Raw genomic sequence first — 23,803 nt, forward strand, 5'->3', positions numbered from 1 at the left:
TGCATAAACTACAATCATCTTATAGGAACACTTTGAAAAACATCAGATCTCAATGGGAAAAAAAATCATGCTGGATATCTATAATGATATGGTCTGGGTAATGTGTTAGGAATGAAAAAATAACTCATTGTTTAAAGGAATTGAAAATTATCAACCTACAGAGGGCAGAATTGAAAGACATCCCAAATATCAAAGTTAAAAAATGATGCGGCAGGTTAGTCAGTTTTGCCAAAATTTCATTGCAGCAACTCAAAATCATATTCAGTAGTTTGTATGGCCCCCATGTGCTTGTATACATGCACAACAACGTTGGAGCGTGCTCCTAATGAGACGATGGATGGTGTCTTGGGGGATCTCCTCTTAGATCTGCAGCAGGGTATCATTGAGCTCCTGGATAGTCTGAGGTGCAGCCTGGTGATGTCGGATGGACTGAAACATAATGTCCCAGAGGTGTTCTATTGGATTAAGGTCAGGCGAGCGTGGAGGCCAGTCAATGGTGTAAATTCCTTCATCCTCCAGGCAGTGCTCATCCTGTTCCTCCTTGCACAAAGGAGCCGATACCGGTCCTGCTGATGGGTTAAGGACCTTCTACAGCCCTGTCCAGCTCTCCCAGAGTAACTGCCTATCTCCTAGAATCTCCTCCGTGCCCTTGAGACTGTGCTGGGAGACACAGCAAACCTTCTGACAATGACATGTATTGATGCGCCATCCTGGAGGAGTTGGACTACCTGTGTAACCTCTGTAGGGTCCAGGCATCGCCTCATGCTACCAGTAGTGACACTGATCGTCGGCAAATGCAAAACTAGTGAAAAAACCGTCAGAAAAGATGAGAAGGGAAAAATGCCAGTGGCCTCCACCTGTTAAACCATTCCTGTTTTGGGGGTCGTCTCATTGTTGCCCCTCTAGTTCACCTGTTGATAATTTCATTAACACCAAAGCAGCTGAGACTGATTAACAACCCCCTCCGCTACTCAACTAACCAGATCAATATCCCAGAAGTTTAATAAACTTGATGCTATACTCTGATTAAAAAGTGTTCCTTTAATTTGTTTGAGCAATGGGAATTTAAATAAAATACTGCCCATCTCTGTCTGTGAGCAATATGTGTGTCTGTGGTATGTATCTCTTTATTCATATTATGACACTTTATTCAGTCATATGAATCCCTCACAGGTCTGAACGGCTGTGACACTGGATGCTTTCCCTTTGTTGTGATCGTCTATTGGATCAAAAATCACTCTCTACAGAAGCAGCAGCCTCCTCCTTTGTGTGCCTTTAAAAAGAGGCTTCCCTCCAGCGAGCAGAATTTTAAATGAGAGTCCAGATGGGAAAGTGTGTGAACCCCAACTTGGGAGGGCAGTGGGGGGGTGGTGGTGGTGATGATTTGCTGAATCACTCTTATTCATTGTTTGGTTCCCAGCAGATAGCTCCGCTAAGTCTAGATGGATGATATCAAAAAAGTATGAACTGCTTGTAGTTCTGATAATAACAATGTTTGTAATATATCAATGAATCCAGCAGGAAAACCAGCAGTGGTTGTGAAAAGTATTATGCTCTATTTTATTGAGTTCTGATTGTAGTAATTAATAAGAAGAAACTTTACGCTCCTCTAATGCAGGACATAAGGACATAAGAGATTTACAAATGAGAGGAGGCCATTCGGCCCATCAAGCTTGTTTGGGGAGAACTTAACTAATAGCTCAGAGTTGTTAAAATCTTATCTAGCTCTGATTTAAAGGAACCCAGGGATTTAGCTTGCACTACACTAACAGGAAGACTGTTCCATACTCTAACTACACGCTGTGTAAAGAAGTGCTTCCTCAGCTTCGTTTTAAAATGTTCTTCCGCTAGTTTCCACTTATGGCCACGAGTTCTAGTATTTAAACTAATATTGAAATAGCCATTTTGCTGAACTGCATCCCGACCTGTTAGAATCTTATATACCTGGATCATGTCCCCCCCCCTTAGTCTCCTTTGCTCGAGGCTAAACAGGTTCAGCTCAGCTAACCTCTCCTCATAAGACATTCCTCTAAGACCAGGAATCATTCTCATCACCCTACGTTGAACCCTTTCTAAGGCAGCAATGTCCTCCTTAAGGTATAGTGACCAAACCTGCACACAATATTCTAGGTGGGGTCTTACCAGGGAATTATATAATCGTAGCATCACTTCAAATAACATTCAGATGTGTTTTTTTGGGATCAGGCTAGAACAGACGTGGTCGTCTTCCCTGGATCACTCTCCTTTCGCTGGGATGTGCTGCATCCTGGAGATTCATTATCCCCAGGGGGATTAAGCCCGTAGCTGCTGAGCTCTGCCGTCTGTCCTCACATGCATTCACACACTCAGCAGAAGGCTGCAACATGTGTTCATTTAAATGACCAGCTTAGCTTTCCCAGGACAGTATGACCCCACAGCCCACAGCCACAGGCACCGTCTGTGCAGGAATCGCTGGAGCAGAAATCCTGCTGAATTTTAATTGCTGTCTAATGAACTATCTTTAAATGCAATGATGGATTCCCCCACAGCAGTGTAAGATTCCCCTGCTGGGGACATGGCACTTCTGAATTATAGTCCCAGTGTGGCTGCAGCCCAGTTTGGCAAAAGACAAATAGCGGAAATAAGGAGCAGCTGTCTGGGAAACATTAGAGGAGAGGGGGCTGTATTCACGGCCGGGTTTGGTAGCTGGGTCACAGCGCGTACTGCATGGGAGGAGAGGGGGCCGTATTCACACCCGGGTTTGGTGGCCGGGTCACTGCGCGTATGGCATGGAAGCAGAGGGGGCCGTATTCACACCCGGGTTTGGTGGCCGGGTCACTGCGCGTACGGCATGGAAGCAGAGGGGGCTGTATTCACACCCGGGTTTGGTGGCCGAGTCACCGCGCATACTGCCTGGGAGGAGAGGGGGCTGTATTCACGGCCGGGTTTGGTGGGCGGGTCACTGCGCATACGGCATGGAAGCAGAGGGGGCTGTATTCACACCCGGGTTTGGTGGCCGGGTCACCGTGCATATGGCATGGGAGGAGAAGGGGCCGTATTGACACCTGGGTTTGGTGGCCGGGTCACCGCGCGTACGGCATGGGAGAAGAAAGGGGCTGTATTCACACCCGGGTTTGGTGGGCGGGTCACCCCGCGTATGGCATGGTAGGAGAGGGGGCCGTATTCACACCCGGGTTTGGTGGCCGGGTCACCCCGCGTACGGCATGGGAGGAGAGGGGGCCGTATTCACACCCGAGTTTGGTGGCCGGGTCACCGCACGTACGGCATGAGAGGAGAGGGGGCCGTATTGACACCAGGGTTTGGTGGCCGGGTCACCGCGCGTACTGCATGGTAGGAGAGGGGGCCGTATTCACACCCGGGTTTGGTGGCCGGGTCACCCCGCGTACGGCATGGTAGGAGAGGGGGCCGTATTCACACCCGGGTTTGGTGGCCGGGACACCGCGCGTACTGCATGGGAGGAGAGGGGGCCGTATTCACACCCGAGTTTGGTGGCCGGGTCACCGCACGTACGGCATGGGAGGAGAGGGGGCCGTATTGACACCAGGGTTTGGTGGCCGGGTCACCGCGCGTACTGCATGGTAGGAGAGGGGGCCGTATTCACACCCGGGTTTGGTGGCCGGGTCACCCCGCGTACGGCATGGTAGGAGAGGGGGCCGTATTCACACCCGGGTTTGGTGGCCGGGTCACCCCGCGTACGGCATGGTAGGAGAGGGGGCCGTATTCACACCCGGGTTTGGTGGCCGGGTCACCCCACGTACGGCATGGGAGGAGAGGGGGCCGTATTCACACCCGGGTTTGGTGGCCGGGTCACCCCGCGTACGGCATGGTAGGAGAGGGGGCCGTATTCACACCCGGGTTTGGTGGCCGGGTCACCCCGCGTACGGCATGGTAGGAGAGGGGGCCGTATTCACACCCGGGTTTGGTGGCTGGGTCACCCCGCGTACGGCATGGTAGGAGAGGGGGCCGTATTCACACCCGGGTTTGGTGGCCGGGTCACCACGCGTACGGCATGGGAGGAGAGGGGGCCGTATTCACACCCGAGTTTGGTGGCCGGGTCACCGCACGTACGGCATGGGAGGAGAGGAGGCCGTATTCACACCCAGCTTTGGTGGGCGGGTCACCGCGCATACTGCATGGAAGCAGAGGGGGCTGTATTCACACCCGGTTTTGGTGGCCGGGTCACCGCGCGTACTGCATGGTAGGAGAGGGGGCCGTATTCACACCCGGGTTTGGTGGCCGGGTCACCCCGCGTACGGCATGGTAGGAGAGGGGGCCGTATTCACACCCGGGTTTGGTGGCCGGGTCACCCCGCGTACGGCATGGTAGGAGAGGGGGCCGTATTCACACCCGGGTTTGGTGGCCGGGTCACCCCGCGTACGGCATGGTAGGAGAGGGGGCCGTATTCACACCCGGGTTTGGTGGCCGGGTCACCCCGCGTACGGCATGGGAGGAGAGGGGGCCGTATTCACACCCGGGTTTGGTGGCCGGGTCACCCCGCGTACGGCATGGTAGGAGAGGGGGCCGTATTCACACCCGGGTTTGGTGGCCGGGTCACCCCGCGTACGGCATGGTAGGAGAGGGGGCCGTATTCACACCCGGGTTTGGTGGCCGGGTCACCGCGCGTACGGCATGGGAGGAGAGGGGGCCGTATTCACACCCGAGTTTGGTGGCCGGGTCACCGCACGTACGGCATGGGAGGAGAGGGGGCCGTATTCACACCCAGCTTTGGTGGGCGGGTCACCGCGCATACTGCATGGAAGCAGAGGGGGCTGTATTCACAACCGGGTTTGGTGGCCGGGTCACTGCGCGTACAGCATGGGAGCAGATGGGGCTGTATTCACGGCCCGGTTTGGTAGCCGGGTCACCGCACATACTGCATGGGAGGAGAGGGGACCGTAATCACACCCAGGTTTGGTGGGCGGGTCACCGTGCGTACTGCATGGGAGGAGAGGGGGCCGTATTCACACCCGGGTTTGGTGGCCGGGTCACCCCGCGTACGGCATGGTAGGAGAGGGGGCCGTATTCACACCCGGGTTTGGTGGCTGGGTCACCCCGCGTACGGCATGGTAGGAGAGGGGGCCGTATTCACACCCGGGTTTGGTGGCCGGGTCACCACGCGTACGGCATGGGAGGAGAGGGGGCCGTATTCACACCCGAGTTTGGTGGCCGGGTCACCGCACGTACGGCATGGGAGGAGAGGAGGCCGTATTCACACCCAGCTTTGGTGGGCGGGTCACCGCGCATACTGCATGGAAGCAGAGGGGGCTGTATTCACACCCGGTTTTGGTGGCCGGGTCACCGCGCGTACTGCATGGTAGGAGAGGGGGCCGTATTCACACCCGGGTTTGGTGGCCGGGTCACCCCGCGTACGGCATGGTAGGAGAGGGGGCCGTATTCACACCCGGGTTTGGTGGCCGGGTCACCCCGCGTACGGCATGGTAGGAGAGGGGGCCGTATTCACACCCGGGTTTGGTGGCCGGGTCACCCCGCGTACGGCATGGTAGGAGAGGGGGCCGTATTCACACCCGGGTTTGGTGGCCGGGTCACCCCGCGTACGGCATGGGAGGAGAGGGGGCCGTATTCACACCCGGGTTTGGTGGCCGGGTCACCCCGCGTACGGCATGGTAGGAGAGGGGGCCGTATTCACACCCGGGTTTGGTGGCCGGGTCACCCCGCGTACGGCATGGTAGGAGAGGGGGCCGTATTCACACCCGGGTTTGGTGGCCGGGTCACCGCGCGTACGGCATGGGAGGAGAGGGGGCCGTATTCACACCCGAGTTTGGTGGCCGGGTCACCGCACGTACGGCATGGGAGGAGAGGGGGCCGTATTCACACCCAGCTTTGGTGGGCGGGTCACCGCGCATACTGCATGGAAGCAGAGGGGGCTGTATTCACAACCGGGTTTGGTGGCCGGGTCACTGCGCGTACAGCATGGGAGCAGATGGGGCTGTATTCACGGCCCGGTTTGGTAGCCGGGTCACCGCACATACTGCATGGGAGGAGAGGGGACCGTAATCACACCCAGGTTTGGTGGGCGGGTCACCGTGCGTACTGCATGGGAGGAGAGGGGGCCGTATTCACACCCGGGTTTGGTGGCCGGGTCACCACCCGTACGGCATGGGAGGAGAGGGGGCCGTATTCACACCCAGCTTTGTTGGGCGGGTCACCGCGCGTACTGCATGGGAGGAGAGGGGGCCATATTTACGGCTGTGTTCAACTGTAGGCCTTTGCTTGCTCCTACAAAATGTCAGTATATGGTGCTGTGTGCTGTTCTATTTTGTTCATGTTTAAAATCTTTTCATTAATGATAAAAATCCTGCGTTGTGTAATGCCAGTGCATAATGCATGGTTATTTTTAATTTGACTTCCGCAACATGTCATAAACATGACTTCAAAGCAACTTTGCTCTGCAACGCCACCCCAGAGCAGGCTTGAAGGTACACAGTTGCCTGGTGCATCGGCACAAGAAACATGAACATTCACCGTCATTGGCGGTCCAGCATAGTTGTCGGCTCACGGGTTATAACAGGCGGATCAGCGTGGTGAGACGGGTGTTTAATTGATATCCAGCAATGCATGAATAAATGTGGGGGTGTTTCATGGGGTAATCCAGTGTCTGTCAGCTAGTCTTGAGGCCGAGTCTTAGGTCTTTCCTAAGTCTTTCCACTGTGTGGATTTCATCTCTGACCCCCTTCCACACACACTGGTGTATGTGCCACGCCTCTCCTTCCTTTGCTGCAGTATCCTCCCTAATGAGCGGCTACAGGTCTCCGTCAATGAGGGGTCGAGAGATTCCATGATCTTAGTGTTGAATCCTGACAGGTGGCCTCTGTCCTGCATGGTAACTGATCATCTTAAATATGAAATCCATCCATATTTACCACCAGCTGCTTTTCCAGTACAGGTTTATAGTGAAGCTGATGCCTACCCTAGAAAGCACAAAAGAGTAGGCAGGCGGTCATCCTAGAAGGGATGCCATTACATCACCGAAAAACCAAATACAGGGAAAACATATACGTTGACCTTTTGAAATTCATTAGCTATGAATTCTGGAAAATGTCAAAACAGGGTGCTACTTCATTAGGTATCCTGCATATGGCAGCTTTCAGCGCCATTTGTTCATAGAAAGCTGGAGGCTCACTCACAGATCATGTTCTCTCAGCTAGACCTTTGTTAGCCCGTGATAACCAGCTGTCCATGGATCGCTAGCATAATATGACTTGCACAGGTCATTTAAACACAGTGAATATAAAACCTCATAATCCACATAATTATAGAACAACAATAGACCCAAACAACTAATGAAGAGAACTGAATTGAGAATGTCTCCAGCATGGCGCTGTCTGAGTGCCTGTGCTGTGCTCATATATAAACTAGAAAAAATGAAGTCAAATGCACAAAAGCTGGCAGGTCTGCATATGATCTTCACAGTACAGTAAAGGTTCTCATACTTAGCAATATCAGGACTGAAGCAATGCAGAACATTTCAATTTTCTTAAAAAATGTATTGCATTTTTTTTTACTGAATTAAATTCTTTTACACACACACACACACACACACACACAATTATTGCATGTCATTTGCAGCTCTAAACAAGGGGTTCATTAAAGAAATTGGTCATACTGGGGAAAACAATGAAACCAAAAAAACACAAGAGGAGAAAAGAGACAGAAAAAAAAAACTAACCTGGATTAATCTACAAGATACCAAAAGGAAACAAATTCAGGGCAACAAGCAGGCAAACAAGCAGGCAAACAAGCAGGCAAACAAGCAGGCAAACAAGCAGGCAAACAAGCAGGCAAACAAGCAGGCAAACAAGCAGGCAAACAAGCAGGCAAACAAGCAGGCAAACAAGCAGGCAAACAAGCAGGCAAACAAGCAGGCAAACAAGCAGGCAAACAAGCAGGCAAACAAGCAGGCACATAACACAATGACTGACTAACAACCTCACTGAGGTAAATCACTTAAATACACACAAGGAATCAGGACAAAGAAAGGACAGGTGTACCTCATAATCAAATCAACCAATCAAAAAGGAACACAGGTTAACTGGAAACAGGTGGGGTAGATTATAATTAACGATGAAATGTTATCCAATTCTTATATATTCTTATATCTTGCTTGACATAGCATTTCAATTGAGGTCTCTTTTGTTGTATTTTTCTATTTCACGATGTGCCAAATGATTTCAATGGGTGACAGGTCTGGTCTGCTAGCAGGCCAGTCTAGCACCCAGAATCTTCTAAGATGGTGCCATGCTGCTGTAATACATGCATAATGCAGTTTGGCATTAATGGTCCCTTCCCAGATTTGCAAGCTACCCAAGCCATGGGCACTAATGCACCCCCAGGTGCCTGGAGGATGTGACGTCCATGATATACAAAAAGAATTTGAAATTGAGTCATCAGACCACAGGACAGTTTTCCATTTTGCATCAGTCCATTCAAAATGAGCTCAGGTCCATTGCAGTCGGCAATGTAAGTAAATGTAAAAGTGTGTTTTTTTTTCTCTGCATGGTAGAGTTTGATCCTGCATTTGTGGATGCAGTAACAAGTTGGGTTTTTAATGGTTTTTAGAAATGTTCCTGAGCTCATGCAGTTATTTCCAGTATAGAAAAATGTCTATTTTTAATGCAGTGCCGCCTGAGGACCTGAAAGTCACAGCTATCCAATATTGGTTTTCAGCCTTGTCTATTGCATACAGAGATTTCTGCAGATTGTCTGAAACTTGTAATGATATTATGTACATGAGATGAGGAAATTTCCAAATTGTTTACAATATTACATTGAGGAACATTATTCTTAAGTTGTAGTACTATTTGCCCACACAGATTTTCAAAGAGGGGCGGCATGGTGATGCAGTGGGTAGCACTGTTGCCTCACACCTCTGGGACCCGGGTTCGAGTCTCCGCCTGGGTCACATGTTTGTGGAGTTCGCATGTTCTCCCCATGTCGTCGTGGGGTTTCCTCCGGGTACTCTGGTTTCCCCCCCACGGTCCAAAAACATGCTGAGGCTAAGTTGAGCTACTAAATTGCCCATAGGTGTGCCTTTGTGAGTGAATGGTGTGTGAGTGTGCCCTGTGATGGGATGGTCCCCCATCCTGGGTTGTTCCCTGCCTCGTGCCCATTGCTTCCGGGATAGGCTCCGGACCCCCCGCGACCCAGTAGGATAAGAGGTTTGGAAAAGGGATGGATGGATTTTCAGAGAGTGGTCAGCCTCTCCCCATCTTCACTGTGCAGAGACTCTACCTCTCTGGGAGGCTCTTTTTATACCCAGTCATCTTATCCAGTTGTCCTAATTGGTGAGATATTGAAACAGATGTTTTGCTTTAGCATTACACAACATTTACGGTCTTTTGTTGCCCCAGTTCCAACTTTTCTGCTGGCGTCAAATTCAAATTGATTATTGATATTATTTATTTATTGATCCCCGTGAGGAAATTGTCTTTACGCCTCCCTCAACTTGCTCTTTGTAGAGTAAGCTGTCCGTGAAGGGCAGCCGCCCATAGCAGCACCCAGGGAGCTGGGGGCTAAGGGCCTCGCTCAACGTCCCACAGACATACTGATGCTGGGTTTGAACCGGTGATTTGCTGATTACATGCACAGAGGTTTTTCTTTATTGTTGTTTTATTATGCACTTTCATACAATCAAGAATGAAATACCATTCCTACTAGACCAACAGCACTAATAGATAAATTAGAAGAAAAACTAAGGGAATATTAAAAAACAACATAAACAATAAAACAACACACATGCATCCTGTATCCATGGTGATCCATGGTGCATCTGGTGGGAGTAACAGCATATGAAATCTTTTTTAGCAGCATAACTTTTATAGTACATTTAAAGATGTAGGAACATGTACTGTTAAATCAGTAGTGTCAGTAACACTTTACTTAAGGTTGTGTTTTTAGTAATTTATGAACACTTAATGCATTCGTAAAGCATTATAAACATGGCTATAAATATTCATAAAAAGGCATGATATAGCCATGTTTATTATGCATTAAAACTGCCTTACGAAGCTCTCATCTGTAATGCACTATGCTTTTATAATGCAGTACAAAGCATTCATAATGCTTATATTGACACTATAATGCATTATAAAAGTAGGGAGAGTGCATAATAAATGAGAGCTTAAGCATTCATTATGCATAATACACATTATTCTTTATGATAAATATTTATATCCATGTTTATAATGCTTTATGAATGCATGGTAATGCATTATGAATGTGTTTATGAGTGACTAAAACATGGCCTTAAGTGTTACCAATTTTTTCATCTCTTCAAAAGTGCAAATGCAGAAGAAATTTTGTCATAAAACAAAATTTCTCAGTTTCAACATTTGATATGTTGTCTTCAGTCTTCAGTTATGATGGCAGGGTATGGTATAAGCGTAAAGGCTACGATCCTCTTTGCAGCTCCAATGCAACAAATGGGTTTATTAAGGAATCTGAACAAAAGAGGGAAGCAATAAATATAGGGACCCCATGGGGTCAAAAAAGCAAAACAGGGACATCAACAGCTAAGATACCACAGGCTAAGACAAATGAAGGGCCGCGCAACATAGAGAACAGGGTAACAAACACATATTTTAAAACAATAACCCACTGATGAAATGAATATAGGCAGATACTTAAATACACAAACTGAACTGGGTAACGAAGAAGCAGGAGTGAAACATGAAACAATCAACCAATCAGAGAGGGCACAGGACAACAAGCAATCAGGTAGAACAATGAACAATCATGAGGCACAGGGAAATATGCTCAGCCCATAGAACTGTGCAGCAATCCAGGGAGCTGGGTAAACACACTAGGGACTTGAAGGACAAGAGACGGGGTGGCAAATAGGATGGCCAGAGACACCTGCTGGCCAAATGGGGAAGAGACATGAAGGGCAGGGTCATTTGGTACAGACCCTGACAATTTTCCCATTAAGGATTCGCCCCAACCTACCATCACAAAACAGGAAATCACATGCTGAGTTGGAAAAAGGATACTAGTGCAGAGCTGACTGCTTGCAACAGAGATTAGCGGCACCGTGTCGTTTACTCTTCATCGGACAAATGTGTGCATGAGGATTTTTGTGCTGAACAGAATAGGAGTTGAGCATCTGCTCACTTTACCTTCCCACTATCCTCTGCCCCGTGCTTCTCACAGGGGCCTTTTTACATGTGGCGTTAATCTCTGTGGGGTGCATCTCTGAAGGACAGTGCTCGGCCGGCCTTCTGAGTGCTGGAAGCTTTCCCTGGAAGAGGTGCCGAACCCTTGGTGGACCGTGTCTTCTCAGTTTGGTACGAATCTGGTGAATGGATGGACAGCTTTCCCTGCGGTTGTTTGTGAAACATTTATTGTAAACACAATGTGCACAAAATCTTAGAATTGTTGATGATTTCAGAGTTAGACCAACTCACAGGTAATCTCTGACTTAATCTGACATATGACCAAATACAATATATGTAACCTGCAAGCTTTACTTGTATTTATCAGATCATCAGATAGATTATCAGATGATCATGTCTTGCCTAATTTCAGTAATGAAATGTATTTCTGTTTACATGACAGATATTAAAATTTATTAGGGCTGCTGCTGTGTCTTTTTATTTGCTTTAACAAGAATTATGTTAATATAAAACTCACATTTGATGCCTTCAGATTAATAAAACTGAATGTCTCCTTTTTTCACCAATCAAGCTGGTCACCAGATGATGACTAACAAAGTAGAAACCAATGCTAATGCAGATTTATTTTGATTCAATTAAACAGATCTGAGCAGAGAAACTCTGCTGATAGGTGTTCATGGTTTCGCCATTCTAGGGCAGTCATGACCTATCTATAATAGTAATCCCTTCCACCGGGGATTAGCCTATTCAGTGATGGTACATAACTAGGTAGCAGCTCTATTAAAACAGCCAAACAATAGATGGGATAAATATCCTTCCCTGATACCTCTCTGGGGGAGAAAGTGGCTGGATTTGCAGTTTCTCAAAACATACAGAGCTTAACATGCTTTAAACCAGCATGAACCACAAATCTAGAACATTCTGTCTTTTATTTTTTTAATGAGAAATCATTTTGACGTTAATATGCCCGGGGTGGGATTAAATGACTATTTGGGCAGTTTTGGTTCTTCTCTTCTATTGTCATCTGGCTTTCTTTCATTCATTTCATTCTTTCACTTTATTTTTTTTTATTGTGTCTTCCTCTTTTCCCTATTTCATGTATTATTCTGTTTAAATGATGTAATAATGTATAACCACACACTCATGTCAAGTGCCTTGAGCCGGTCTTCTGAGTTGTGAAAGGCATTATATAAAATAAGTTGAATTGAATTGAACATAACACTCTTTCCAATGCCGTTTCCCTAAAGAACTTGACTGAGATTAAACAGGAACAGCACTGCAGGTTGACATAGCGGTTAATGTTATACAAGAATAAAAAGAAATTCAGAGACCATATAGGAAAGGACACATAATCTTCTGTGGTAGCTAGAGAAGAAAAACCCTCTAGCCATCTGGCTGCCCATCCCCCGCCGGACCTGCTAGCCTTAGATAGGCCAGAAATGTGCATAGGATTTGTTAGAAATAAGGTTGGAATGGAATGGCAGCTGTCGATTCAACCCTGCAAAATGCCAGTCTTTAATAGTCAACAGATTGGCAGTTCACCCTTGGACATGTAGTACAGTTATTAAATTTCTGCATTCAATGACATCAAGTATGTAAATACAATGTAAATCACTTTAGGATACGTCCAGACTGACTGAGACAGATTTCAACCCCACACAAGGAAAGGAAGTGATCAATAGCATGAAAAGCGATGTGGGCATTGCTGCGTTTCCTGCATCAGAGGATAACACCACATCATTTACCCCTTTAAATAAAGGATCATTGGCATTGTGGCCTGGATCAAGGATGTACTGAAGCAGTTTATTATAGGAATCTAAATAGGTTTGCTGTTGTAGGGCAGCAAAGTTTGCAAGAGTTTTTGAAAGACAACACTGAGTCTGCAGTGTGCTTAGAGCCAATCTTTGGATTCAGGAATAAGTTTAGGAATCTGTCAATAACTTAAAGGACGTGATCTGTCAGTACTGCTAGACAGGAATGGGCAGTATTTCTGACACATTTAAATGCAAATTATATTTTTCTTACTTCATAAAAATTTATATGTAATTTGTACCAAACTACTTGGTAACACTTTACATTAATTGCACCTTCACAATGCATCCATTATTCATGGATTGAACATTCAGTGCACCTTTATAATGCATGTACAATGCCTTCATAGAACATTCATAAGTAGTATGTAAGTATACTGTAACATCCTAAGATACCTTAAGAACTTTAATATATATTAATAACAAATACTATAAGATAATAACAAACATAATCATATAATGTTTATTGCTTGGTCGGTGTATTTTGTAGTTTACTTCATTATACTGACAAATAGGATATTTTGTTCTTTGTATCAAAATACATTTTTCCCCTTCTCTGCTACTAGAGAGTCATTCAGTAGTTTGATAAATTTCATTTGGCTCTGTTGTGTATTATGAATAAAACTTCTTACAGAATGAATAGCTGTGTAATTTTTATTTTGCTGTTAAGCAAGTCCTTATTATATTGTTATTTTAAATGGTGACACTGTATCCAGTGAGTCTGTGATCCTTAATGTTATTGATCTCAATATATCAAGATGCCTGCCGTTCTGCATGTGTCATTCTTCCATGAATGACCCGCTGCCTTACCTCTGGTTGCCTGGCGATTGGAGGGAGAGTTGGCACCAGCTTGTCATCACCTCCCTGCTCCCCGGTTATTTCTCAAATTTTATGATTTGGACAGTATGACTTGGCACTTAACCATCTCTCCAATTTGACTATCCCTGCCGGCCCCTGTAGGATGGGCTCCCCCTTTGAGTCTGGTCCATCCCAAGGATTCTTCCTTCTTGTGAGTTTTTCCTTGCCACTGTCGCCTATGGCTTACTCACTGGGGGCTTTGGGTGGGGATGCTATAAAGCACTTTGAGACGATGTAGTGTATTCATAATGCACTATACAAAAATAAATTTGTTGTTGTTGTTATTGTAAAAGGTGATACTGTATCCAGTGAGTCTGTGATCCTAAATGTTATTTATTAGGTGACACTGTAGCCAATTGTTGTTGTTTGTAAGTTTTACTGTTGAATATTGCCGTTTTATCATTGTCTATGAACTTGGAATATGGAAACAACATTATACTTCATAGACGTGAAATCAGTTGTTGCTGCTGTGTAAGGTTTCATTAAAGGTGACTACACACCCCAACTCCCCCAATGCCCCTCTCTGCAGGTTTACTGCAAGACAGTGACTGTTTCAGGTGAGGCGTCAACAAAAGACTCTAAGCCAAGTTGCAGAGGTTAGAATTGGGGGCTTACAACCATTTCATTGACAAGAACAATGTGGTTTCTTGAGGAACAGGCAATTGAGAGTGAGCACTTCAAAGTAACATTGTGAAGTCATCTTGCATACAGTACCCATCAAGTGGTAAGTGAAGATCAGGTCATCTGCATGTACTGGCAGGTAGCTGGCAGCAGAACTCCTTCTGTAGGCCATATTCTGTAAGCCTGCAGACCCCAAACTGTGACCCTGGACTCTGTACACCCTGTACATTTCTGTTGCAGCTGGAGATGGTCCGTCGTGGAGGACACACAGGTGAGTCAGAAATCAGCTGCTTTTTCCACTGAAGTACATAAGCAAAAGGAAATAACAAAGAACACATCTGTATGTAGCTACAATGACATAAAAAGTCATGTGACTGAAATAGTCAAAGAGCTGATCAAAGAGACCCTGGGAAGCAGCTAATCAGGACACAGAGATTGTTTTCTTAATGCACCAAATACAATCTTTATTTTCAGTAAAGAAATCTTGGGGGAAAAGAGAGGAAGTGAGAACAAAAACTTAAAATGTAAGTTTATATGACTGCATTCTTTAGCAAAGAGTAACCGGAAAGACCTGCTGTAATAAAGACAAAAAATCAACCTTTTCTATATATTCATGTTTGCACGTAGCAATGATAATACTTTTAAAAGCATTTTCAGTTCACAACTTAAATTGCCATTAGGAGGATGGCCCTCTCACAGAGAGAAGGAACATGGATCTCTCTGAAAGTAACTTCTGCAAAAACATGGCATGGTCAAAATGCAGATTTGCCCATCAAAAGCCACACAGTTAAGTATATCAGCAAAATCTGGAGAAAGTAATAAAGCAAACCTAGTAACACTTCTGATTTCCCTGCGTTTATCCAGATTTTCCACTCCTCCTTTCCACTTCCCTCCTTCCCTGATAAACTCCCAATTTTCAGTGTCCACTTGTGTACCCTGTACAGGTATTACTTACAGGGAAGTGCGGATATCAGCCATTGAATTGGAGGAGGGGGGGTGTCATTTGGTAGGCATGACACTTTCTCCCAGCAAGTACTGTTTGCAGTCATTACCTCCGCTAAGTAGAATGTCAACTTTTTGGTTGATTTAGTCCATAATCTGCTCTTCATCCTGTACCTGGGAACAGTTAAAAAGCTCTATCAGCCGTATTTTGTACGAAAGAATAAAGCCTCCTTATAAACCATGTACAGAATAAAATATTACTAAAATCCAAAAATAAAATAATACCTTGTTATATACACCATGTAATGCAATATTATACACCAATATATTATGTACTACACCTGTAATGCAGATGTTTGTAACAAGTAATATCACAAGCTTCCCTGGAAAATACTTGGTAACATTTTAAGACATAATTAGAACAAAACCAAACATAAAAAGAGAAGAGTCTACTTTCACCATCTCCTGATCACTTCCGTCATGTAAGTCCCACAGTGGAAGTTCTCATCATCATCATCATCATTCTTCCTCTTCTTCTTCTTCTTCTTCATGTTGCGTAATCTTTTCTACACTTTAAGTGGGCTCTTCAGTGTGTGTGTTCATGGTGCAGATTACTGTGCACCAAACATGTGATGGCATCTTGAAGCCTCAGCAAATCCACTTGTGCTGCATGGCCAACATGGTGAGACCCTAGTAGCCTCATGCTGCAGAGGGCTGTCTTCTCATTCTTCTACTGCAGTGTGTCTGGCCACTTCCAACATCTGCTGCCTGCCTCCAATATTATGCTTTGTACTTGCTGGGCGGGTCACTGGTTTGGTCACGGAGAGTGAATAATGCTCAGTTTTATGCCATCTGACTCAGTATGTATGCTGGGGAAGCAATGTCATTGTGCTTTGTAGAACTTTACCAGATAATCCAACATGAATTTCGCAGTGATATATGATGATTTTATTTTTGGATATGTTGTTCCATTAGTGAAATTCTAACAAACAATTGCAGAATGAACTGGAAGCTTTAGAAGACCTGGCCCCAATTTCTCCACCATTGCACTTATAAAGCAGAAAATGCTAAATAAATAGAAGGTGGATGTTATCCTGTTAGCTTGTAAATAAATGTAAAATAGGCAACTAAACATATATAGTTACATGACCACAAAATATGGGACAGATAACCTCCAAAATCAACACCCATTAATTTACTGTTTAACTTGGTTGTTTAACTGACACTAACATAGAAGCTACAGTCATTCAGGTGACAGGTTTACTATAAAACAGCAGTAAGTCACACTGGATGAAGTGAAAGAGAATCAGTGAAGTAGAAAATCATTCCATATAAATAATATATATTACAGGGGCCACCAGCTGCTTTTTTTCTTATGCAAGCACAAATTAATTTGTTTCTCCTGAAAAGCAGGCCAGTCTGTGCAGAGTTATTCGGATATCATGGTTAGCTGGCGTTTCCCTGCCAGCGCAGGTCCTGGCAGACCACTGAGAAGAGAAGGTTGAAAGAGGCTGAGAATGATAGCCATCTCTTTGAGGAGGCATGATGTACATGTTTCCTGGGCTGGGGGGACATTGTTGGGGAGGCCACAGGGTGTGCTGGTGTGAAGCAGCTCCCCTCTGCTGACATTGTGCGGGGAGCAGGTGCTGTATGAATTACCATACAGCTGAGAGCGCAAAGGGCAGGCTCAGTCCTGCATCACACAATGCCGAAATGCCTTAATGACAAGCAGGCGAGTGACACCCCCAGCCACGTCTATACAGCCCCATTTAAGAGTGCAATAGCAAAATGCACAATTATTTACTTTAACATCAGGGTGACCAAATCTCTCCTGTCTTTGGGCAGTTCTCAAGAAGAGTCAAAGTTTGTTCTGACAATAAGAGGATGTCATAAAAATACTATTTAGAAAATGGTGACATTTTGCAGCTGGGAAATGATTTGAAGCAGCTTATAACAATATGCCTGTGTGTAATAAATAAAGAAGTATGTCAAAATTCCAGTGCAGGATGAAAGTATGAAATATATAACTCTTCTGAAAGATTTGCTGATTTGTGTCCTGGGGAGGGACATTTTACAGCTCAGTGACCACTGAGATCTGTGAAGGAGTGCGAAATTTTCTGTGTCCCTTTGTATTAACAAGTGCTGGATTGTGGGGGGGGGGGCAGTCATTAGCATGTCATTAACATAGCAGCCAGCGGTATGTATATAACCAGTGGCAGGAAGCCTGGTCGAGCACACACACAGATCCAGGGGTGAAAAAAGTCCTTTTCATTCACGGGATATCAGGCTGCTCCTTTTCTGCAATATTTAATTCCAGGACTGGGATTATCACCTTGACATGGAATTTCATGGAATTAAACCTTCAGCTTTCCACGAGGACTTTTCATCTCGTTGACCTTTGATGGGCGCTGGGATTAATTCTTACTCATGATTTGTAAAACGGATGTGGATGAACAAATGTGGAGACTCTCCGGGAAAAACATTAGTTCTTATCGTATTACAGTTTAGCTAGAATCTAGAAAGTTTCTCTTGCTGTAGTTTTTGAATATTTATTTCAGATGTTATCCATAATGAAAACCAGGACACAATTTATGAAAATATTCATTGTAAATGTCTTAATATCCCAGGTAACATGACACTATCATACAGTTTCCTGAAGTATAATATTAACCATGCTGTGTGTTGTGCAGTCAGGTAACACAGACATGTGCTGGGCCCTCCCATTGTAAATCAGGATAATAGCTCTTTCTTCTCTTTCTTGACAGTGCCTGTCCTCAGGTGGCTTTGAGCTGATGTTGCAGGAGTTCCTGAATAAAAGGAGCCACGCACGATGCTGCCGCGGATCCGTGGCCTCCGTGATTCAGCCCTGCGAATGCAAGACGCTGTTTCGCATCTGCCTGAAGCACTACCAGAGCAGTGTGTCTCCAGAGCCCCCCTGCACCTACGGCAGCACCGTCACCCCCGTGCTCGGCTCCAACTCCTTTCAGTTCCCTCAGTCGGCTCCCGATCACTCCTTCACCAACCCCATACGCTTCCCCATTAGCTTCACGTGGCCTGTGAGTATCCTGGCAGATCAAAGTTTACTATTAGATTTTCTTCATAATCTGTTGCAGCTAAACCCAAGCCAATAAAGTATATTTGTTACCAGAGATTGTGAAGATTCACCAGCTATAAAATAACACTGTGTCCTGAACAAGCATCAAAGATAGACGGTGATGCTTTCTTGGTGCATCCCATTTTCGGTGAGAATCATTGCCGGTTTCAGACACATCTTCTCTGTGCTGATTCAGGGGACCTTCTCCTTGATCATCGACGCTTTCCACACTGGTTCTACTGATGATCCCGCAACAGGTAGGGTGAACATAATCAACAGTGCTTAATGCCTTTATCAGCCACTGTCAGGCAAATGGAGACAGACCAGTGTAGAGGTTTTTCACACTAACGCTTCTGTATTCTCATTTTTTCAGAAAGCCTGGAGCACCTGATCAGCCGCATGATTATTCAGAGGCATCTAGCTGCGGGAGAAGAGTGGACCCAGGATATACACACTGCTGCTGGAACAGAGCTCAGATACTCCTACCGCTTTGTGTGTGACGAGCACTATTATGGAGAGGGATGCTCCGTGTTCTGTCGCTCCCGGGACGACGCCTTCGGCCACTTTACCTGTGGAGACCGTGGTGATGTGCTTTGCAGCCCGGGCTGGAGAGGACAGTACTGTACAGAAGGTAGGGTCTCTCTATCATGTTTAAATCAATCTTGACACAGACAATAACTGATGTAAAAATGATTTTGCATTATTTTATTATTACAGATTAATGTGCGATCAATAAATTTTCAATGAAAAAGAATTTTACAAAAACTTTACTATTATCAGTGCCAAGAGATTAATTTGAATCTTGAGACGTTTTGTGAATAGTCACAGACATGCTCTGCGTCGTCTGATTGGACCAGTCAGACTGGGGCCTGCTGCTGATTGGATTACTTTTGTTGGCAGCGGGCAGCTGCTGAGTGAAAGCAGACAATGAAGCAGCTGTCCTGCAGTAACAGCATGCAGACCAGCTGTCTGTGCACTCTTATCTGCCCTGACTCAGCCATACCGAGGGGAGGAGTTTACCAAAGAATGGATCAGGGACTTCTGACCCACAGAGAGAGCAAAATGGCCTTTTGTGCATGCGTCCTTTGTGTGGGGAACTTTGTTAAGCAGAGAGTTTCTTTTTAATTCCCATCTGATTAGAGGGGCAGGTTTCCTATTTAACAGGTAGCGGCACTGAACTTATTTAAATAATCCGGCATTTACTGACCCGATTAGTATTTGAGGTTGTAGTTATGCTGAGACAGCTGTCGGTTTGTTTGCAGCGATCTGTCTTCCAGGATGCGACGAGGAACACGGCTATTGTGACAAGCCCGGTGAATGCAAGTAAGTCAGCCTGCTGTTGCGTGGAGTCAAGGGTCTCCACTGGCATGAAACCTTCTTCCTGTCCTTCCAAAATCAGGAGATTCCTCTTGATTTCTTTGTACTACAGCAATATTTCCCAATTGGGAAATCCTCAGGGATCCACAGACAGTCCACATTTTTGCAAAGATCTGAACTGTCTGACAGGGAGCTGGGAGGAAGCAAAAACATTGACCATCTGTGGGTCCCTGAGAATTGGGTTGGGAGACACTGTACTACAGTAACATGATTAGATAAATTAGTTAAATACATTTCTTGGTCTTGCTAATATGACATACAGACTGTGGTCACTCGGCAGGTGCAGGGTGGGCTTCACGGGCCGGTACTGTGATGAGTGCATACGCTACCCAGGCTGTCTGCACGGCACCTGCCACCAGCCCTGGCAGTGCAACTGCCAGGAAGGCTGGGGCGGCCTCTTCTGTAACCAAGGTCGGTTCCATTTGCCTTGAGTCCATAACAGTCAGCTCTGTGTCTCTGTGAAGTGTGCAGGTTCTTCCCATAGTTCATCCCACAGCCAAAAACCATGCAGTTGGGTGAACTGGTGAACAGTGTGGAATTGTGAATGCCGGAATGCCCAGCAATGAACTGGTGTCCCCTCCAGGGAGACCTCTGCATTTTAGCATTAGCTGCAGGTTACCCATAATTCTGTACTGGCTAAACAGTCTGGAAAGCAGATTAAGCCATCCCTTTAACTTGTGACAAACACAGATGCTGTGATATCATCATTCTTTGTATTCCCTCTATTTGGTTATTAAAGGACCTTCAGAATCATGGACATAGGAAGCAGGCCAGTTTAACATTTTAACTGCATGTTCCAGATCTCAACTACTGTACCCACCACAAGCCCTGCATGAACGGGGCCACATGCACCAACACAGGGCAGGGGAGCTACACGTGTGCCTGCAAAGCCGGCTTTTCTGGGACTGCCTGCGATATTGAGATTGATAAATGTGCCGATGGGCCTTGCAAGAATGGTGGAACATGCACCGTGAGTCATTCTGATTACACTGATTTACTTTTCTGTTGCAGGTTCTCTGTAATGACATTCAGACATAATTTACATCTCAAAGACAGGTTTTCTGAATAAACCTACTTTTGGTCAGGGGGTGTAGCCTGTTGTGTATTCAAATCACAAAAGGATCAGTGATGATTTAAAATTCAGATTTGCAGATGTGTACAAAATGTATAAATCTGATTATTATTCTTAATCCAGTTTCACCAACAGTGTTAAAGGATTAGTGTATAAGGATTTCTACAGTGGTTATCCATCTAGTGTTTCATGTTCCCTTTTAGGTATATCAATGTGTATTAAATAGCTTGTTGTAATTTATCATTATATGAATGTGCTATTGGTTACTTTATGATGTGCAGTACTTTGTCTACCCTGACAGAATATGGAAGACAGTTATAACTGTAGCTGCGCTCCAGGTTATTATGGGAGTAACTGTGAGTTAAGAACAACGACCTGCACCGATGACACTTGTTTCAATGGTGGCCACTGTGCGGGTAGCCCAGATGGTGGGTATTACTGTCAGTGCCTCGGGGGCTACGTCGGTTTCAACTGTGACAAGAAGATCAATCACTGTGCCTCCAGCCCTTGCATAAATGGTAAGAGTCGTCTGTCAGCCTAAATGTTATCTTGCCCAATTGTATCAGTGATTCTTCAGTAAAACCTATTTCATAAAGAATGATTGTGTTTTGGAATTTTGTCCCAGGTGCTTTTTGCGTGGACATCGTGAATTCCTACTTGTGCCAGTGCGCAGAAGGTTTCACAGGACTGCACTGTGAAGAAAACGTCAATGAGTGCTCCGACTACCCTTGCCAGAATGGTGGGACGTGCCGTGATGAAATTAATGGCTACTCTTGTACTTGCCTTCCTGGATATGAAGGCAACAACTGCAACGCATCTGTCAGTAAATGCAAGTATAACCTCTGCCAAAACGGTGGCACATGTCACGAGGGGAATGGCCATTATGTCTGCACCTGCATGCCTGGTTATGCTGGACGCAACTGTCAGTTCCTGTTCATGGAACAGCTTGGTATGAAAGGAGCCAAGAAGCTGCTGGAGGAAGCTGACGAGGAGGGCATCCCCTGGAAGGCCATCTGCTCTGGAGTTATGCTGCTCCTGGTACCACTGACAGGATTTGCAGTGCTGGTGGTTCGCAAATACGTGACGGTTCATCCCAGGAGTCAGTTGAGCAAGAACTACAATGGCAAGACCATGAACAATCTGACAGCCAGCTCTCCCAGAGGTGAAGAGCTTCCTGCCAGTACCGGAGGGGCTCCCCATGTCAAAAACACAAACGTGAAAATGGACTTATATGGTGATAATGGGAAGCAGGTTCATTGCCTACAAGTGGATTACAATCTGGTGTACAATTCAAAGCCTGGGGACAAGATGAGAGTGGAGCTGGAGAAGAGCCTGAAATGTGCATCTCTAGACTGTGATACAGATGCAAAACAGAGGAAGACTTTGAAGAGGTAGATGGAGTTTGCGATTGTTAGATGCTGTTGGAACTCGTCGAATGCGGTGCCTAATGAGGTTTCATGTCACTTTTGTTTCAGTGCTGCTTCAGAGAAGGAGCCCCCAGGGTGGGAGTTCCCGTCAGTGTGCGTCATGTCGGAGGGGCCCGGTGGCTGGAGAGCTTCAGCACAGGTGCAGGCCTGTGAAAAGGCACCACTTCTAGCTATTAACAATAATCATGTCTGTGATCGGTTAAATTCAATAATGTAACATTATGATTATGACTAAACAAATATACATCCATCCAGCTCCCAACTGATTATACAGGGTTGCAGGGTTAGTCAGCGGTGGTAAGTAACCATGGTAACACCATGCCACCCAGGACCAAGCAAATTATTAAATCACAAAAATACACATGAACAAAAGCCATTCAACCATCCATCATCCATACTTACCGCGTCACAACAATTTTCTTGTTTCTCTTGTCAAGTTTTCCATGATCTGTGATATATACAGACAGACATGGAACCATTTAGTTTCTCGCAAACTAAATTCACAGGACTTTGCACTATGATGATTACCTTCAAAAGCTGGTGTGGAGGTGCCCTTTGAAATAAAATCTTGGTCGGGATTTCAGCTTTCTGGGCCTGAAATGTCCACCTCTGAGTATGATTAACATTATGCTGCTAGCTAGAACTGTATTTTGATTAAAAACATGCACACGTTCGTTAAAATCAAATCGAATTAGCCCGTTAAGAGCAACCGAAGAAAAATGTGACTACACTTAAACTACATGCTATTTAGTTAGCAATAGTGATACACAAATTAAATGGTTGTAAATGTCTCTTTCGGCCCAGTATTTTTTGATGGTGTCTGTTTCATGTTATTACATATATTTTACTACACAGGTGTAACAGGCACCATAGAGATCTGGAGACCTTACTCCACTGAAGCTGCTTAAACCTGGGAATGTTTCCGTTAAAGGCTGCTGCTGTGAGACTGTCATTCAGCACGAGCTGGATCTCTACTGAAGCCAGCAGATTCACTGCTTCAGACAGTGCATGTTGGGCCACACTGGCTCACAGAATTATGGCTGATCTTCTGATAAAAATGAAATAAACTTACTAATGGGATGTTGCATTTAAAGAATTGCTGAATACCATTAAAAAGCAACAATAAATAGAGGATTTCAAAGCTGACTGAGCCAGTCTTGACTCTGGGCTGTATGTGAAAACATTGTTTTTAAATAAAATAATTCTATTTCTTAAGTTAACTTTAAGTTATTTTATTTGTTTTGTAAATGTCTTTAATTTTATGGAGTTTACATTTTTTTATTTAATTTTGTGCAGATACAAAAATGACGATGGATTCCTGTTTTTTTTCCTATAAATGTATTTACGTTTCACATTGTTGGAATGATAAAATATTTCATTATAGATAGTTTGGTAACACTTTATCTGAAGCTGTCATCTACAATGCATTATAATGATCAGTATAAGAATTAATGAAGCATTGCAGCAACTTC

At 45.3% G+C, this 23,803-nt stretch overlaps 1 protein-coding gene across 1 annotated transcript; it reads left to right on the forward strand.

The window, feature by feature from the left end:
* The first annotated feature begins 14,435 nt into the window (after positions 1-14,435).
* dla (deltaA) lies at positions 14,436-23,309 on the forward strand. The gene is given in 12 exon segments (XM_048988323.1): positions 14,436-14,466; positions 14,660-14,690; positions 18,096-18,417; positions 18,652-18,712; positions 18,829-19,086; positions 19,718-19,778; positions 20,113-20,243; positions 20,633-20,802; positions 21,206-21,422; positions 21,530-22,295; positions 22,380-22,480; positions 23,263-23,309. Coding segments are annotated over 12 exon segments (2,196 nt in total).
* Positions 23,310-23,803: the final 494 nt, after the last annotated feature.

Source organism: Brienomyrus brachyistius, chromosome 20 (assembly GCF_023856365.1).
Source record: "Brienomyrus brachyistius isolate T26 chromosome 20, BBRACH_0.4, whole genome shotgun sequence".
Lineage (NCBI taxonomy): Eukaryota > Metazoa > Chordata > Actinopteri > Osteoglossiformes > Mormyridae > Brienomyrus > Brienomyrus brachyistius.